This window comes from Zonotrichia albicollis, chromosome 26 (assembly GCF_047830755.1).
Source record: "Zonotrichia albicollis isolate bZonAlb1 chromosome 26, bZonAlb1.hap1, whole genome shotgun sequence".
Classification (NCBI taxonomy): domain Eukaryota; kingdom Metazoa; phylum Chordata; class Aves; order Passeriformes; family Passerellidae; genus Zonotrichia; species Zonotrichia albicollis.
Genome location: NC_133844.1, coordinates 5,532,556 through 5,550,796, shown reverse-complemented (window position 1 = coordinate 5,550,796; position 18,241 = coordinate 5,532,556). Strand labels below are relative to the sequence as shown.

General features: G+C 56.5%; 2 protein-coding genes across 13 annotated transcripts in view; both read left to right on the top strand.

Moving 5' to 3' along the window:
- The first annotated feature begins 1,257 nt into the window (after positions 1–1,257).
- Positions 1,258–15,035, top strand: SLC39A14 (solute carrier family 39 member 14). 5 transcript variants are annotated; one of them, XM_074559086.1, is made up of 11 exons: positions 1,258–1,378; positions 4,043–4,104; positions 4,321–4,590; positions 4,692–4,878; positions 6,740–6,909; positions 7,358–7,480; positions 8,599–8,784; positions 9,348–9,555; positions 11,279–11,463; positions 11,696–14,170; positions 14,419–15,035. In XM_074559086.1, exons 1-10 carry the CDS (start codon positions 1,297–1,299, stop codon positions 11,840–11,842), a joined length of 1,620 nt encoding a protein of 539 aa, XP_074415187.1. In that variant the 5' UTR covers positions 1,258–1,296; the 3' UTR covers positions 11,843–14,170; positions 14,419–15,035. The 5 variants fall into 5 exon arrangements, with proteins under 5 accessions (XP_074415187.1, XP_074415186.1, XP_074415185.1 ...); XM_074559085.1 differs by lacking the exons at positions 1,258–1,378; positions 6,740–6,909 and adding exons at positions 1,829–2,515; positions 5,413–5,582; XM_074559084.1 differs by lacking the exon at positions 1,258–1,378 and adding an exon at positions 1,836–2,515 and having other exon boundaries at positions 14,498–15,035.
- Positions 15,036–17,355: 2,320 nt separating this feature from the next.
- Positions 17,356–18,241, top strand: part of PPP3CC (protein phosphatase 3 catalytic subunit gamma) — a 79,036-nt gene continuing 78,150 nt past the window's right edge. For 7 of the 8 annotated variants that reach the window (XR_012583848.1, XR_012583847.1, XR_012583846.1 and 4 more), the window contains exon 1: positions 17,356–17,584. Coding sequence is in view for 3 of the 8 variants with exons in the window: in XM_074559319.1 (XP_074415420.1) it covers positions 17,533–17,584 (52 nt within the window). In the remaining 5 variants the exon portion in view is untranslated. The remainder of the gene's footprint in view (positions 17,585–18,241) is intronic. The other variant, XM_074559318.1, reaches the window with a different exon arrangement.

Sequence of the window (18,241 nt, the reverse complement as noted above, 5' to 3'; positions counted from 1 at the left end):
GTGGGATTTTTTTAGGGAGTACTGGGTGGGAATTTTGAGGGATCCTGGGTGAGATTTTTAGGGGTTCCCATGTGGGGTTTTTTAGGGGGTTCTGGGAGAAAATTTTGGGGATCCTGGGTGAGATTTTTGGGAGTTCCTGACTGGGATTTTTAAGGTCTTGAGTGGGATTTGTGGGGTTTCCTAAGTGGGATTTTTTAGGGGATTTTGAGTGAAAATTTTGGGGATCCTGGGTGAGGTTTTTGGGAGTTCCCGACTGGGATTTTTAAGGTCTCAAGTGGGATTTGTGGGGTTTCCCAGGTGGGATTTTTTAGGGGATTTTGAGTAAAAATTTTGGGGATCCTGGGTAAGATTTTTTGCGGTTCTGGTTAGGATTTTTTAGGGGGTGCCGAGTGGGATTTTTGGGATTCTAGGTGAGATTTTTGGGGGTACCAGCTGAGGTTCTTGGGGGTTCCTGGGTGGGATTTTTTGGGGGGTCCTGTGTGAGATTTTGGGGATTCCCGGGTGGGATTTTTTAGGTGGTTTTGGGTAAAAATTTTGGGGTTCCTGAGTGAGATTTTTGGGGGTTCCGGAGTGGGATTTTTGAGATCCTGGATGAGATTTTTGGGGGTTCCCATGTGGGATTTTTAGGGGAGTCTGGGTGAAAATTTTGGGGATCCTGGGTAAGATTTTTGGGGGTTCTGGGTAGGATTTTTTTAGTGGGTCCCAGTTGAGATTTTTGGGAGTTTTCAGGTGGGATTTTTGGGGTTCCCGGGTGGGATTTTTGGGGTCCCGGGTGAGGTTTTTGGTGTCCTGGGTAGGATTTTTGGGGTCCTGGGTGAGGTTTGTGGGGGTTCTGCATAGGGTTTTTTAGGGGGTCCCGGGTGAGGTTTTTGGGTTCTCGGGTGGGATTTTTGGGGGTTCCTGGATGGCATTTTTGGGGGTCCCGGATGAGATTTTTGGGGTCCCGGGTCGGATTTTTGGGGTTCTGGGTGAGATTTTTGGCAGTTCCCGGGTGGGATTTTTTTAGGGGGTCCTGGGTGAGATTTTTGGGGGTTCCTGGATGAAGTATTTGGTGTCCCGGGTGAGATTTTTGGGACTCTGGGTGGGATTTTTGGGTTCCCGGGTGAGATTTTGGGTTGTCCTGGGTGAGATTCTTGGGGTCCCGTGTGGGATTTTTGGGTTCCCGGGTGGGATTTTTGGGTTTCCGGGTGGGAATTTTGGGGGTTCCCAGGTGGGGTTTTTGGGGGTCCCGGCGCGGCGCCGCTGAGGGAGCGGGGCCTCAGGCGGAGGGGGCGTGGCCAGCGGCGGGGGCAGCCAATGGGAGCGCTCCCCGTGCCGGCGGCCGCGCGTGCGCGCTGCGTGGCCCCGAGCGGCGGCGGCGGCGGGAGCGGGAGCGGAGGTAGGACCGGGATGGACCGGGACAGGCACGGAACAGGCACGGGACAGGCACGGCAGCCCTGCCGTGTGATGGGGAACCGGCTGCGGGAACGAGCCCCGCGGGGACGGAGGCAGCAGAGCGGGGGGAGCGGGCTGCGGCCGGCCCCGAGCCCCGGATGGGGATGGGGGATGCAGGGAGGGATGAAGGATGCAGGGAGCGGCTGTTTGGGGTTTGGGGCCGGTCCTTGGGGCAGCCATGGGAGCTCGTTTTGGGGCAGCCCGTGCGGTCTGGAGCAGGGGAGGGTGCAGGTGGAGGTGGGGTCAGAGGTGCAGGACCCTGTTATGGGGTGCAGGACTCAGTTTTGGGGTGCAGGGCCCAGGTATGGGGTCTGGCACCACCAGTGCAAGCTCTGGGACCAGGCAGCGGCGGTGGGATGGGGAGAGCCTGGGATGGGGCAGGGAGCGGGCGGCAGCAGCAGCTCCGGCCCGGGGGGCACTGGGCAGGACCGGGGGGTCCCTGTGGGGTGCGATGCCCGGGGGATGTCCCGGTCCCGCTGCCCCTCTGCCCGCCCGGCGCTGCGATCGCGGGCAAGGAAAGGACAGGACTGCGTGCGGAGGCTCCAGGGTGTCGGTGACCCAGGAACGGGTCCGCTGCCAGCCCCGGGACAGCCGCAGGGCACGGGAAACCTCCGGAGCCCTCCGTGCCGCAGGACACGTGGAGCGCGGCTGCCCCGGAAGGCCCCGCAGGCTCCGAGCGCCGGCAGCACCGGGACGGCTCCGGGGCTGGAACTCGGGGTCCCGCTGGCCCTGTCCCCCCGCGGTTTGCGGCAATCCCTGCGCAGATTTCGGGGCTGACGTCGGCGGGGTCATGCTCGGCCGTGCCAGCGGTTCCCGTTCCCGGCGTCACCCTGGGGGATGCGCGGATTGCGGCCGGCACCGCTGAGCTCCGGGCAGATGGGATGGGATGGGATGGGAAGGGTTTGCCCGGCCTCGGCAGCTGCGTGCTGCTGTCGTGGCATCGCTCCCGGGCACATCCCTCCCGGGCAGCCGTCCCTCGGCGTGGCAGCGCTCTGTCCGTGCCCCAGCCCGATAAATAAAATAGGTCAGGCGCTGGCTCCGTGCTCCGGGAGCGCATCCCGGTGCGAGAACGCCCTTGAAGGTAGCGGGCAGGAGGCCGGGGGGCTCCGCGGGGGTCGCAGCTGGCGGTGGGGATGGCGAGGCTCGCTGTTCTTTGGGTTTGTCCCGGGATGTTGGGCTGGGTGTGCTGCTTTGCCCCGGGACTGCAGCAGGTCGGAGCCCCCGGGGATGTGCCTCTTTGGGCGCTTCTCTTCCTCAGGGGCGGCTCCTCCACCTCGTTTTGCCCTAAAACGGAGCGAGCCTGTGCAGCCTGTGGCCGGCTCTGCCCTTCCTGCCTTTCCTTTGGCAGCGAGGGGAAAGTTGAGGTCCGGTTTTCCAGCCTGGATGTATCCGGCTGAGCCCGGCTTCGGGAGGAACCCCCGGGAGGGGTTTTGGCAGCGGAAAGCTGCGTGCCTTGGCACTCGGTGTGCTCCGAGGGCTCCCGGTGGCACCGGGGATTTGGGGAGCACCCGGCTGGAAAGGGCAGCCAGCGGGACAAACCTTTGGCACGTTGGGCTGTGTGCCAGCACCTGTGGGTGTCACCGGCAGCCTGGATGTCCCACCTGGAAGGGTGGGTTGGGATAGGGAGGCAGAGGAAGGGTCTGGGCTCGCTGGGTCCCTCGGTTCCCCCCACCCAGCAGAGTGTTCCCAGCACGGCTCTGGATGAGCTCCCTCCCTCGTTTTGGGAGGAGAGGGGTTAAGTCAAAGCATCCGAGCTAAGCCCTGGCAGGAGAAGGCTAAAAGCTCCCGGAGAACAAAGCTCACAAAGTGGTGGTAAGCTGGTAAAACCTGTGGGAATGTGGGAGCCTTCAGGGGCACTGGGGTCCTGCATGGGGAGCGGGGTCCTGCGGGTTCCCTGCAGCCCCTCAGCGTGGAAATCCTGGCCTCAGGTTATTTTTGGAACAATTGCTTGGCCAGGCCTCAAAAATGTCCTGGTTTTTGGAAGAGCCTGGAGCCTGTGAGCTGTCAGCACAGGCCAGGCGCTGTGGGGTGTCCAGGGCTGGGTCGGGAGCCCCTCCAGGGGGATCAGGAGGTGCACCTGGAGCCCCACACTGGGACTGGGATGGCTGCTGCATTTTTATTTTCTCCTAAATTTGCTATCCACCTTTCAGGGGAGCTTTCCCAGGAAGGCAGCCTGAGCTCCAGGCCCCTGGGAGCCTCCCAAGGTGGACGTGCAGGTCGTGCCTGGCGTCCCCTCCTCTCCCTGCGCCCCTTCCTTTGCACCCCGCGGCTGTGCCACCCCTCTTTTATCAATTCCCGGCACAAATGAAAGGGACGGAGAGGGCAAGGATTGATTCTGGGCAAACACTATAAAGGCACCTACAGTTAGAGCGGGGAAGCTCACTCGGTTCATGGTAATTATCCTGGTTAAATTATAACCTCATCAACAGGCCACCTCTGTCCCCGGGGCTGCCGTGTCCCTCCGAGCGCTGGCATTGCGGCGTTGGTGACACCGAGGGGACCCACGCGTGGCCAGGCCTGGAGGGTGACTCCTCACCCCCCTCCAGAGCTGGCACAGCTGGGTGTTGGCACAGCCCTGCCCGCTTCCCAACCATCCTGCTCTTCCCAGGGTGCCCGAGGCGCTGCGGAGCTGGAGAGCCCCCAGGAGCCGTGTGCTGGCAGCCCCCCAGGGTGAGTGAGGGGCTTGGGGTGGCTCAGGGTGGAGGAGGAGGGGGTGGTTTTGCATGGAAAGGTTGTGGAAAAATGCTGGAAAAATGCTCCGTAGGATCCGGGTGTTTGCAGTGCCATTCCCCCTCTCCCCGAGGATAAATCCATCGGTGGGGTGGAGCAGCCGCGGTCGGAGCGCTGGCAATGCCAAAGCCAACAGCAGTGTGGTTTCTCTCCCAGCATCCCAGAGGCACCATGATCCCCAGCGTGGGCCCCCGGAGCTGCTGCCTGCTCCTGCTGCTCTGCCTCCTCCCCTGCCCGCAGGTCCGGGCGGGCAGGGACGGCCCCGGCGTCTCGGCTGCCTCCTTCCTGCAGGATCTGCTCCAGCGCTACGGGGAGAGCCAGACCTTGAGCCTGAAGCAGCTCAAGGCCCTGCTGAACCGCCTGGATGTGGGAGTGGGACACGCCAATGTCTCCCAAACTCCTCAGCAGCGCCTCAACCTCTCCCGTGTAAGGAGGGGACCCCCAAAACCTCCCCCAAAACTTCCCTGAGATCTCCCTGCGGAGCTGTGGGGATCTCAAGGCTCATTTCTGTCCCTTCCCTCCCCCAGTGCTTCAGCTCTGTGGAGCTTTTTGCCATCCACAACCTGAGCGAGGGCTCCCCTGTGGGGCACAGCGAGTTCAAGGAGTTCTGCCCCACCATCCTGCAGCAGCTGGAGTCGGGGGCGTGCGCCTCGGAAAACCTGGAAAATGAGGAGAACGAGCAGACAGAGGAGAGCAGGCCCAGCTCAGCTGAAGGTAATTGGGGTGCTGGGGGGGGGGGCTACAGGCTCTGCCTGGTTCTGGAGCTTGGGGACGTGAGGAGCAGACAGCTCTCACTCCTGGGAGTTCCCTCCTCCAGCAGCTGGCAGTCCTGACCGAGTTTTCCTCGCTGTGTTTTCTGGGATAACCTCTGTGCCTCCAGGATAGCTGGATGAGGAGGGGACTCTGCTGTGGGGTTCCCTGGGTGGGAGGGGGTGACCTGGAGGGACCTGCTGGCCTCCAGCTGCCGGTGGATGCTCAGCCAGCTCCCACCCACCCCTGTGCCAACGCTGCCCAAGGTCTTGGATCAGCGTCCCTGAGCACAGCTCGGCTTCTCCCACGCTGGGGCTGGCTGGGCAAAACCTTCTCTGAGCAACCCCTGGCTTCATTCCCACCTTCCCTGCACCAACCAGGATGGTTTTGTCGCAGCTGGAGCACCCGGAGCAGCCCCGGAGCCTTTCCCAGCCGCCCGGGTCCGGGCTCTCCGAGAGCCTCGGTAATGTCTGGCCCTCGTTTCTTCTCGTTCCGCAGTGTGGGGCTTTGGTTTTCTCAGTGTGTCCATGATTAACGTGGCCTCCCTGCTCGGAGTCCTCATCGTGCCGTGCTCCCAGAAGGCCTTTTTCAGCCGGGTGCTGCTGTTTTTCATCGCGCTCTCCATCGGCACGCTGCTCTCTAACGCGCTCTTCCAGCTCATCCCAGAGGTGCGGTAGAACGTCCCTGCCTCTCTCCCGTCTCCGGGGGCGCCTCCTCTCTGCCTCCACCCCGCCGAATCGATCCGACCCCTCGTCACCCGAGGCTCAGGGCTTGGCTCAAGGGGCTGCACAGGGCTTTTCTCACCCCTCTGAGCACCAGGAAACCCTCAGTGTCCTCCGTGCCACGTCTAAGGAGTGGGAATGTGCTGGGAGAAGCTGTTTGCTTCTGCTTTGGGCATCCATGAGTTCATCCATGCTCAGCCACATTTCAGGGAAAAAAATGGGAAATATCCATGAAAATATGATCAAATATCCATATAAAAGCACAGAGAACAGCCTGGCTTCCTCTGGAATCAGCCAACTTTTACAAATCCTTTAATTGCCTTTTTTTTTTTCCCCTTACTTGATTTCCCAGCCCAGTGTTCCCACAAGGGTTCTGCCTTCCATGAGGTATCCTGGTGCTCTGATGGGACCGACGGAAATATCGCAAATTAATTGTGTTGTAATTGCGCAGTTCTGGAGCTGAATAAATCCACCCGGATTGGAAACCTTTTGAACGTGGTCCAGGTGCCTCCTCAGAGCATGAGCTGGATTTGGCACATCCAACCTTAAAATCCTTAAAATTCCCAGTGGGTTTTTCCCCCTGGCGTTGCCTGTTTGCTGTCGGGCAGCGAGCACCTCATCCGTGCTGGCAGTGGGATGTTTTTCCAAGCTTTTCAGCTCCAGAACTGCAACTTTTATTTGCTGGACATAAAAACCAAGCGCCTCTAATTCCTGATCTGCCAGGAATTGAAATGCCAGAGGTACCCTCCAGCCCTGCCAGCACCCGGAGCGCCGTGGCTGCAGGATGGGGCTGGAGTGTACGAGGTGCTGGGGGGACCTGGCACTCTGTGGCTTGGGAATGGCTCCTGGAGCACAGCTGGGGGCTGGCTGGGACACAGCCTGGCTGCCAAAGCTCAGCTGAGATTCCCAAAGCCGCCGAGCGCCGGGTTCGCCCTGTGGAGGTGGCGCCAGATGAACAACAATCACTAATGAATGTCCTCTTCTCTCCCTCCCTCCCTCCTCTCTCTGTGCTGTCGCTGTGGATTCCTCCCCCTGCCCATAACCCCACGTTGATCTCCTCCCTTCCCATCTCCCATCTCCTGGGGTGGGTTTGGCTCTGCCAGTGTGGGGTTACGGTTTCCTCTGCGTCTCCGTCATCTCCCTGTGCTCGCTGGTGGGAGCCAGCGTGGTGCCCTTCATGAAGAAGACATTTTACAAGCGGCTGCTCCTCTACTTCATAGCTCTGGCGATTGGAACTCTCTACTCCAACGCCCTCTTCCAGCTCATTCCCGAGGTAGGGAGAGGACTGGCGGGTCTGTGCTTTTCTCTCTCTCTCTCTGGGGCTGTTTCTGGCTCTCTCTGGCTGGACAAGGGGAAGGCGGCGTCGGAAGGGAGCCCAGAGCGAGGTATGGAGGGCTGGAAGCCCCTCGGAGCTGGAGTTTGGAAGGGAATGGCTCCAGGGAGATCCCTGGTTTGTTTTGTTGCCTTTTCTGGCTTTTTCTAGCCCTGGAGGTAGGTCCCCGAGTGGTTTTGGCAGGTGCTGGATGCAATGCCTCAGGGAGGGAGTGAGGGAGATTAAAGGTGCACAAAGGTGCGTCCTGAGCTTGTCCCCAAGGCAGCTGCTCCTCAGAGGGAGCTCAGAGCTGTGCCACCCCTCCAATGTCACCCCAGGGGCAAAGGCAGATGAAGGGCACTGCCAGGGCCTGCTCCTCATCCTCTCCTGGCTCCCCTCCTGCCTGCAGGCGTTTGGATTCAACCCTCAGGAAGATTATTACGTCTCCAAATCCGCTGTGGTGTTCGGGGGCTTCTACCTCTTCTTCTTCACGGAGAAGATCCTGAAGATGCTCCTGAAGCAGAAGGACCAGGTGAGGGGCAGCAGGGGATGGTGGGGTGAGAAACAGGAGGAATTTTGGGATGGTGGGGTGGGAAACAGCGGGGAAATTGGGATGGTGGTGTGGGAAACAGCAGGAATTTTGGGATGGTGGGGTAGGAAACCACAGGGATAACAGGATGGCTGGGTTGGAAAGAGCAGGGATGGTGGGGTGAGAAACAGCAGGAATTTTGGGATGAAAGGGTGGGAAACAGCAGGAATTTTGGGATGGAAGTGTGGGAAACCACAGGGGTAATGGGATGGCTGGGTTGGAAAGAGCAGGGATGGTGGGGTGAGAAACAGCAGGAATTTTGGGATGGTGGTGTGGGAAACCACAGGGGTAATGGGATGGCTGGGTTGGAAAGAGCAGGGATAATGGGATGGTGAGGTGGGAAACAGTAGGAATTTCAGGATGGAAGGGTGGGAAACAGCAGAAATTTCAGGATGAAGGGTTGGGAAACAGCAGGAATTTTGGGATGGTGGGGTGGGAAACCACAGGGATAACGGGATGGCTGGGTTGGAAAGAGCAGGGATGGTGGGGTGAGAAATAGCAGGAATTTTGGGATGGTGGGATGGGAACAGCAGGGAAATTGGGATGGAAGGGTGGGAAACCACAGGGGTAATGGGATGGCTGGGTTGGAAAGAGCAGGGATGGTGGGGTGGTGGGGTGGGAAACAGTAGGAATTTCAGAATAGAAGGGTGGGAAACAGCAGGAATTTTGGGATGGTGGGATGGGAACAGCAGGGAAATTGGGATGGTGGTGTTGGGATGGTGGGGTGGGAAACAGCAAGGATATTGGGATGGAAGAGTGTGAAACAGGAGGAATTTTGTGATGGAAGGGTGGGAAACAGCAGAAATTTCAGGATGGAGGGTTGGGAAACAGCAGGAATTTTGGGATGGTGGGGTGGGAAACCAGAGGGATAACGGGATAGCTGAGTTGGAAAGAGCAGGGATAACGGGATGGAGGGGTGGGAAACAGCAGGGATATTGAGGTGGCAGGGTGGGAGAGAGCAGGAATTTCAGGGTAGTGGGGCAGGAAAGAGCAGGAATGTCAGCATGGCAGGGTGGGAAAGAGCAGGAATACCAGGATGAGTGACAGCCCTGATCCCACAGCACCACCATGGGCACAGCCACTACGGCCCCGAGGCTCTGCCCTCCAAGAAGGACCGGGAGGAGGGGGTCACAGAAAAGCTGCAGAACGGGGACCTGGACCACATGATCCCACACATCACCAGTGACCTGGAGTGCAAGCCCCCCTCGGGGGATGACAAGGCTGTGGTGGGCTCCCTGTCTGTCCAGGTGAGCGCCTCATGCCGTGGCATCATGACCAAATCAGTTAAAAGCAGTTCTGCAGCCCAAATTCTCTGTGTGTGGTGGGACCTGTGATGGTGCTCACAGGGCTCTGAGGATGAGGGAAGAGAGGAGGATCTGACTCCATGTTTCAGAAGGCTGATTTATTATTTTATGATATATATATTGCATTGAAACTATGCTAAAAGAATAGAAGAAAAGGTTTCATCAGAAGGCTGGTTAAGAATAGAATAGCAAAGAATGATAACAAAGGTTTGTGGCTCAGACTCTCTGTCTGAGCCAGCTGACTGTGATTGGCAATTAATTAAAAACAACCACATGAGACCAATCCCAGATGCACCTGTTGCATTCCACAGCAGCAGATAATCAATGTTTACATTTTGTTCCTGAGGCCTCTCAGGAGGAAAAATCCTAAGGAAAGGATTTTTCACAAAAGATATCTGTGACAGGACCAAACAGCTCCGCTGTGCCAGCTTAATGATTAACGGGGTGGTTTTCCCATCTGGAGGAGGGATTTGGGTGCTGATCCCCGTTTTGGGGGGCTGTGGCAGGACCTGCAGGCCTCCCAGAGCGCGTGCTACTGGCTGAAGGAGGTCAGGTACTCGGACATTGGCACTCTGGCCTGGATGATCACGCTCAGTGACGGCCTCCACAACTTCATCGACGGCCTGGCCATCGGCGCCTCCTTCACCGTGTCGGTTTTCCAAGGGATCAGCACCTCCGTGGCCATCCTGTGTGAGGAGTTCCCACACGAGCTGGGTATGTGACTCCTCGGGGCTGCCCCTGCTCCTGCTCCCTCTGGAGTCTGTCCTTTGTCCATCCAGAAAAGCAGATTTGGGGTGGAGTGAACAGTGATGCTGCTGAGAGGGGGGAGAGGGAGGGCTGTAAACTGCTCTGAGTAATCGCCGCTCTAAAAATAACGAGGTAATATGATGTCTGAGATTTAAATTTAGATGGAGGCATCTGAAGACAAAAAAAAAAAACAAACCCTCAACACCTCGTTGGTTTGGGAGGGGGGAGGCGGGTTTGGGTGGGAATGTCTGAATTTGGAGAGGTCAGAGGGGGATTTGGGTGGGAATGTCTGAATTTGGAGAGGTCAGTGAAGGGGAAGGGGGTTTGGGTGGGAATGTCTGAATTTGGAGAGGTCACAGGGGGGTTTGGGTGGGAATGTCTGAATTTGGAGTGGTCAATGAAGGGGCAGGGGATTTGGGTGGGAATGTCTGAATTTGGAGTGGTCAGAGGGGGGTTTGGGTGGGAATGTCTGAATTTGGAGTGGTCAATGAAGGGGCAGGGGATTTGGGTGGGAATGTCTGAATTTGGAGAGGTCAGAGGGGGATTTGGGTGGGAATGTCTGAATTTGGAGAGGTCACAGGGGGGTTTGGGGGGTAATGTCTGAATTTGGAGTGGTCAGAGGGGGATTTGGGTGGGAATGTCTGAATTTGGAGAGGTCAGTGAAGGGGAGGGGGGTTCAGGTGGGAATGTCTGAATTTGGAGAGGTCAGTGAAGGGGAAGGGGATTTGAGTGGGAATGTCTGAATTTAGAGAGGTCAGAGGGAGATTTGGGTGGGAATGTCTGAATTTGGAGAGGTCAGAGGGGGTTTGGGTGGGAATGTCTGAATTTGGAGAGGTCAGAGGGGGATTTGGGTGGGAATGTCTGAATTTGGAGTGGTCAGTGAAGGGGAAGGGGGTTTGGGTGGGAATGTCTGAATTTGGAGAGGTCAGAGGGGGATTTGGGTGGGAATGTCTGAATTTGGAGAGGTCAGAGGTGGGTTTGGGTGGGAATGTCTGAATTTGGAGTGGTCAATGAAGGGGAAGGGGATTTGGGTGGGAATGTCTGAATTTGGAGCGGTCAGAGGTGGGTTTGGGTGGGAATGTCTGAATTTGGAGTGGTCAGTGCAGGGGAAGCAGCTTTGGGTGGGAATGTCTGAATTTGGAGAGGTCAGTGGAGGGGAAGGGGGTTTGGGTGTGAGTTTGTGGGTTTAGGGACAGAGCTGTGGTCAGTGAGTGGGAGGCAAGTTTGGGTGTGAATGTCCAAATTTAGGGGCAGATGAGGAGGGAGGTGGGTTTGGATGTGAATGTCTGAATTCAGGAGCAGTGGAGAGATCAGTGAAGGAGAGGCAGGTTTGGGTGTAAATGGCTGAATTTAGGAGTAGTGGAATGGTCAGTGAAGGAGAGGCAGGTTTGGGTGTGAATGGCTGAATTTAGGAGTAGTGGAATGGTCAGTGAAGGAGAGGCAGGTTTGGGTGTAAATGTCCAAATTTAGGGGCAGTGTGATGGTCAGTGCCAGCAGCCACAGGGAACCCACACTTGAGCTGGCACATCTGTGATGTTTGGGGTGTTGTGTGAACTCCAGGGGTTGGACTCTGATCCTCTGTGTCCTTTCCAACTCGGGATATTCCGGGTTTCTGTGAGTTCAAGTCGGTGCTGTCCCAGTGCTGCTGATGGCCCTTCCCTCCTCATCCTCCCACCTTCTTCTCCCTCAGGGGACTTTGTGATCCTGCTCAATGCTGGGATGACCATTCGCCAGGCACTTTTCTTCAACTTCATCTCTGCCTGCTGCTGCTACGTGGGCCTGGCCTTCGGCATCGTGGCCGGCAGCCACTTCTCTGCCAACTGGATCTTTGCTCTGGCTGGAGGGATGTTCCTGTACATAGCACTGGCTGACATGGTAAATCCTGAGCCCCCAATCCTGAGCCTGGAATGCTGAGCCCTGGGATTTTATCCTAGGAAAAGCTCTGCTTGCTCTCAGCCTGCCAAGGGAACGGGGTTTGCTCTGTCCCCTTGGCACATGCAGATATCTCTGCTTTGGCTGAAATCCCCGGGATGGGAGGCTGGTGGGTGCTTGCTGAGGAAGGATGGGGCTGTCACTGAGCCCTCCACCCCAATGTTTGCCCCTGCAGTTCCCTGAGATGAACGAGGTGAGCCGGGAGGATGAGCAGAACGGCAGCGCCCTGATCACCTTCGCCATCCAGAACGCGGGGCTGCTCACGGGCTTCACCATCATGGTGCTGCTCACCATGTACTCTGGGCAGATCCAGATAGGGTAGGACCAGCCTGAGCTGCAGCCCTGATCCAATTTTTCCATGGTTTTTTTTTTTGGGGGGGGGGATGGTTTTTTCTTTTTCTTTTTTTTTTTTTTTTTTTTTTTTTTTTTTTTGTTATTTTTCTTTCCTTTCCCTGCTGCAAACATCCGACGGTACCTGTGCGGGCACTGACGTCACACTACAGGAGAGGCGTTGCTTTGAAAGCTATTACCTGGATTTTCTTCTGGTTTAAGGCTGAGGGGAGTGGAATTCCCCTTCCCATAGGACTGACCTGACTTTGTCCAGTGTCATTTCCCTTCTCTCCTCGCCTCTCCCAGGAAGGATGGAACGGGGAGACAGGAGCTGCTCCAGCCGTGGTGCTTGGAGTGTTCCCATGGCACATGAGGCTGTCCTGACCCCTCTGGGGGTGTGTGATGGGCACAGACAGGGACAGACCCTTCTCAGAGCGTTCCCCACAGCTGTGCTCTCTGAGGATGAGGAGGATGTCACCATCATCCAACTGCTTTTGCTCCGTTTCAGCCTGGACAACGCCCTGGCACGAGTGGGGTGAAGAGGGCAGGGGTTTCAAAGCACATTTTGGGTGTCAGTGCCCAGAGCAGAGCACACCAAACTGGCTTGGAGTGACACTTGGGCTGCTGGGAGAAGCCTGCCAGGGTGCCCTGACCCTCCCTTCAGTCCGTGCAGCTGGAATGAGGGGCAAAGCCCAGCTCCTCCTCTCAGCAGGGGATGAGAGCAGAGCCCTGCCCGGCCGCAGGCTCCAGCCCAGGGGTTTCTCCTCAGGCTGTGTCCAAGCTCATGGTGACACCCAGGAACAGCCACCAGTTTTTAAACAGTGCTAAGGTTCAGGGTGGGGGTGGGGGGTGTTTTTAAAAGCAAAATCAGACTGTGAACCTCTTCAGGTTGTGTGTTCCCAGCCTTAGGGAGTAGCCAGAGAAGGGTGTTCCAGGCACCTCCCAGCTCTGCCTCCGGGCTGGCGTTCCAGATTCACTAGGTGAATTACTTATTATCATATTGATAAGGTTGTCCACCCCACCTGTGTTGCTTGAGGTTCCCTCACACCCCTTTTTCCCCTCGTCCTGTACCTGGTGTAAGCTTGTGGCCGTGTGGATTCAGGGGAATCCCTCGTGGTTTGGGGCTGGATTGGGATGGAGGAGAGGTGCAGGTGATGGTGAAGTGTTTTCCTTCTCTGCCCACCTGTGCGGGTGTGTGGGGTGTGACAGGGTTTGTGGCACTGTGCTGGAGCTGAGGCTCCCACACCTTCCCTTTGCCCCGTGAGGAAAGCAAACCTGAGGCTGTGCCAGGTGTTATTCCTGCCCATCTCAGACAGAGGGCCCTGGCACAGGCTCAGCACCCCTGGCAGCGTTGTGCCCTGGCTGGATCCCTGTAATCCCTGAATTCCTGTAGTTCCCAGCTGGGTGATGTTGTTCCTAAGCTCCCAACAGCTGTCACCGAGCCCGTGCCCTGTGGCACTGCCAGGATCCTCGTGGATCATCACCTGCACTCGGTGGCTTTTCTAGTCTGGGCATTTGTCCCCTCAGCACCCCTGGATTTTGGCTTTGTCCTGCACCCCAAAACATAAACATCAGTTCTGGAGGGAGCCTTTTTGGGTGACCTGAAGGTGTCACACAGTCCTTGGGTGATTCCCTCAAGGAGAGCCAGGCTCTGCTTTGTCCCCTGTGGTGTCCCTTGTGGATTGTCCCCAAAAGTCACTTTTCCCAGTGGAGCAGAGCAGCGTGGCCTGTGCTGCCTGGGGCAGTCATTCATCACCTGGCAGGCATTCCCTGTGCTGCAGGTTCCAGCACCAAAGGGCCATTGGAAACACTTTTTCCTTGCTTGAGAGAGCAGCAGCCCCAGCTGAGTGAGTCGATGTGGAAAATCTGAGTCCTTCCACTGGCACCGGTGCCCTCTGCTCTCTCTCAAGGAAGCACTTGGAAAACACCATAAACACCATGGGGCTGGCAGAGCTGCTGGAAAAGCCTCGGTGAGGGAGGACAGGGGGCAATGGGGGGTTTGTCCCCTCTGGACAAGAGCTGGGAGGTGGCACAGAGCAGGGCTTGGTGTGCTCAGAGCCGGCAGGATTCACTGTGGGGATCACAACTCTGCCATCTCCTCGTTTCCAGTTTATCCCTGTTTCCTGAGGAATCTGCAACGCAGAGATTTGGGATTATTTGGGGTGAGAATTGGGGCTGCCACCAAGGAGAGAGAGCTCCTGTTCCCCCAGAGATTTGGGATTATGGGGTGAGAATTGAGACTGCCACCAGGGAGAGCGAGCTCTTCTTCCCCCTGGGCAGAAAACCCAGAGATTTGGGATTATTTGGGGTGAGAATTGGGGCTGCCCTGCCACCAAGGAGAAAGAACTCCTGTTCCCCCTGTGCAGGCAACCCAAAGATTTGGGATTTGGGGAAGAACTAAGGCTGACCTGCCAGCAAGGAGAGCTCCTGTTCCCTCTGGGCAGAAAACCCAGAAATTTGGGATTATTTGGGGTGAGAATTGAGGCTGCCCTGCCACCAAGGAGAAAGAACTCCTGTTCCCCCTGTGCAGGCACCCCAGAAATTTGGGATTATGGGGTGAAAATCGAGGCTGCTACCAAGGAGAGAGAGCTCCTGTTCCCCCTGGGCAGAAAACCCAGAGATTTGGGATTATGGGGTGAGAATTGAGGCTGCCACCAAGGAGAGAGAGCTCCTGTTCCCCCTGGGCAGGCACCCCAGAAATTTGGGATTATTTGGGGTGAGAATTGAGGCTGCCACCAAGGAAAGAGCTCCTGTTCCCCCTGGGCAGGCTGGCACCTGCCAGTGGGAAAGGGATGGGAACCCACCCAAACCCAGCCCCTCGTGGATTTTCATCCGTGTCTCCTTCCCCTCGAGTTCCATCTCAGTATTTCAAATTATAACTCAGGTGTTGTAGGAGAGAAACAAAGAGCGTTAACTTAAATGTCACGTGAATTGTACAGATATTTGTAAAATTCCATAAATAAAATATATTCTGTAATGACGGGAGGGTCCCAGGCGTGCTGGGCAGTGAAATCCTCTTACTGCTGGGGTTGGAGGTATGAAAAATACCAATCACTTGTTTTTAAAATTTTTAAAAGTTTAATAGTAATAAAATAGTTATAAAAATAGCAACACAATACGAGTAATAACAATTTGGACAAATTGAATTAAGACAATATGAGACAATAAAAACAAAGAGTTATGGACGTCCGGGTACCTTTTCTGGGCAGCACGAGCCCGAAAAAGAACCCAGCTAACAAAGGATTAACCCTTAAGAACAATAGCCTGTTAAATATTCATACACTGCATACATGATGCATAAATTCCATTCAAACACAGGATTCTGTCTGGTCTGGGAAGAAGTTCGTTTCTACCGATAAGAAGGCCAAAAATTCTTTTTCTCTGAAAGATTCAGGTGTCCTGTGGCTGTTATCTCGCTGCAAGTCCTTTCTTTTAAGCAAAGCATCTTACACAGCACAGTTTCTATTTTAACAATTTTTATAACCTAAAACTATATTTAACACAGTACTTAAGAAAATTAATGCAGCATTGCTTTCGAACACAACACATATAATATTCATTTTAATATTTGCGAAAAGCCAATCATAAAATACATGCATTTTTCACAGAGGGGTGGGAGCGCTGCTGGCTCAGGATTTTTCCAAGGGGAAGGTTTGGAGCGGGGCTGGGTGATGCAATCCCGCTTTTCCAGCTGGATTTCCCTGGCTGTGCAGTGCGGCGCGGTTGACAGAAGGTGGCACTGACAACCCCCAGCCTGCCCGCATGGCACGGCCTTTGCGGCTCCAAAAACCCTTCATTATTTATATATATGCTTATTTTATTTTTTTTTTTTTATTTTTCTGAAATATATTTCCAAACCCTGGTTTGGCTGGGAGGTGTGGGATGCTGGATTTGTCCCCAGCTCACACTAGCCAGGCTCCTGGCAGTGTTTGTGTCCTTGTTTTCCTACCCTCCATTAGGGGGAAAAAAAAAAAAAAAAGCAAACTTTGCTTTTTACTTCCCCTTTTTTGCCTTTTTCTTCATCATTTCCCCTCCATCTGCCAGCTCTGAGCAGCAAACTCAATTTTTAGAAAGCTTGTTGCAGCTAAAGAAACCAAATCTTGATATTCTGAGGCATTTTATTAAAAAAAAAATGTTTTATTAAGCAAGGAAGGTCATGGTAAGCGTTGGACTTGCTTCTGCTCATCAGCACGTCCAGGGGGGCTTTGGGTGGGCTGCAAAATCCTTTTATTTTTGCTGAATTCTGAGCTGTTACCTCAGAAAACGCTGCAGGATGGGGTAATGGAATTCCTGGAATGGTTTGGGTTGGTTAAAGCCCATCCAGTGCCACCCCTGCCATGCCAGGGACACTTTTACCATCCAAAGTTGCTCCAGTCTGGCCTTGGGCACTGCCAGGGATCCAGGGGCAGCCACAGCTTCTCTGGGAATTCCATCCCAGCCAGGAATTCCTTCCCAATATGCCATCTAAACGTGTCCTCCTTCATCTTCAGGTGGTAGACACAGACCATCGTGTCTGTTTTGCCTTTCCCTCAGAAATTTTCTGTCTGGAGCCAGGCTGGGAGAGCTGGGAGTGTTCAGCTGGGGAAGGGAAGGATCCAGGGAGAGCTCAGAGCTCCTGCCAGGGCCTGAAGGGGCTCCAGGAGAGGGGCTGGGGACAAGGGATGGAGGGACAGGACACAGGGAATGGCTTCAAACTGAGAAAAGTGAGATTGGGGTGGGATTTTTGGAAGGAATGAGTGTGGGGAGGGGCTGGGATGGAAATCCAGAGGAGCTGTAGCTGCTCCATCCCTGGAAGTGCCCAAGGGAGAAGAGAAAGCTCCAGAGAGAGCTCAGAGCCCCTCACAGGCCCTGAAGGAGCTCCAGGAGAGCTGGAGAGGGGCTGGGGACAAGGATGGAGGGACAGGACAGGGAATGGCTTCCCACTGCCAAGGACAGGAATGGATGGGATTTTGGGAAGGAAAAGTCCTTTCTTAAGGACTTTCAGGCACCTTTCTCCATCTCCAGTCTGTTTTTGTTTTTTTTTCTCAAATGGAAGACATTGAAAAAGCCTGTGGGAATTTTACACCCCTGAAATGTCAGTGTCCGCTTTGTGTGGGAACCTCTTGGATGTGTTTCAGGAGGAAACTTGGGACTCCCACTGCCAGAGGGAAAGGGTGGATGGGATACTGGGGAGGAATTCTTGGCTGTGAGGATGGGATAAAATCTCCAGAGAAGCTGTGGCTGCCCCGGATCCCTCGAAGTGTCCAAGGCCAGGCTGGGATAGTGTATGGCGCCCCTGCCCACAGCAGGGGCGGCACTGGCTGATCCTCACAGTCCCTCCCAGCGAAGGGAGCCTGGTTTAGGGGATATTCCCCAGCAAAGCTGTGCCCGAGGGCAGTGCCAAGCACCCTCAGGGCCGCCGCCATGTTGCCCCCCCGTTGCTTAGCAACGCCCCCTTCCCTTCCAAGATGGCGGGCGGGGCGGGGCGGGCGTGGCGCAGGCGCGGGCGTGGGGGGGGGCAGAGGGCGGAGGGCGGTGTGGCGGCGGCGGCGGGGGCGGGACGGGGGGAGCGCAGCGCCGCGGAGCCGCCGCTGCCGGGGCAGCCCAGCGGGTCCGCCGGGAGCACCCGCGCGGCCCCCGCTCCGGGTGACGGGAGCGGAGCGGGGCACGGCGGGCAGCGGTGCCGCCGCCGCCACCGCCACCATGTCCGGGCGCGGCCACAACAAGCTGCCGACCACCGAGCGCATCGTCAAGGGTGAGGGGGCGGCGAGGGCGCCCCCTGCCTGCGCGGGGGGCGCGGGGGGGCTCGGCGGAGGGGGCCGCGAGAAACGGGGGGCGAGCGAGGTTTGGGGGGGTCCCCAAGCTGGGGGAGCCCCGAGAAAGGGGAGGGGAATCTGCTTGCTTTATGGGGGGGTCATGGTTTGGGGGAGGCCGGAAAAAAGGGGGGGGTTGAAGAGTGATTTTATGGGAGGGAGCGTGGTTAAAGAGGGGTTCCTCCAAAGTGGGGGAGCCCGGAGAAAGGGAGGGAGGTTCATTTTGGGGGTCCCCAGGTTGGAGGAGCCCGGAGAAAGGAGACGGAGGGATCGTGGTATGGGAGGAGGGGGAGCCTGGTTTAGGGCGATATTCCCCAGAAATATGGGGGGTATGCCTGGTTTTGGGAGGGGTCCCCAGCTTAGCGGAGCCCCCCCCCGGCTGGGGAAACCCGGAGAAAGGGAGGGGGATGCCTGGTTTGGGTGAGGGGAACCTTTAATGGAGGGAGAGCCTGGTTTGGGTGAGGGGAGCCTTTAATGGAGGGAGAGCCTGGTTTAAGGGGGGGTCCCTAGGGTGGGGGGGAACCGAGGTAGGGCGAGGGCAGCGTGATTTTGGGGGGGTATGCTGGAGGGGCACCCCGGTAAAGGAGGGCCCTGGGGGC

What these genes read in the sequence shown, in the direction of transcription:
- SLC39A14 (XM_074559085.1), top strand. Translation starts at nt 2,272, where the DNA reads ATGCGCGGATTGCGGCCGGCACCGCTGAGCTCCGGGCAGATGGGATGG. An exon ending in GTGCGAGAACGCCCTTGAAG is followed by an intron (nt 2,516 to 4,042) that starts GTAGCGGGCAGG and finishes TGCTCTTCCCAG; the next exon opens with GGTGCCCGAGGCGCTGCGGA. An exon ending in TGGGCTCCCTGTCTGTCCAG is followed by an intron (nt 8,785 to 9,347) that starts GTGAGCGCCTCA and finishes GGGCTGTGGCAG; the next exon opens with GACCTGCAGGCCTCCCAGAG.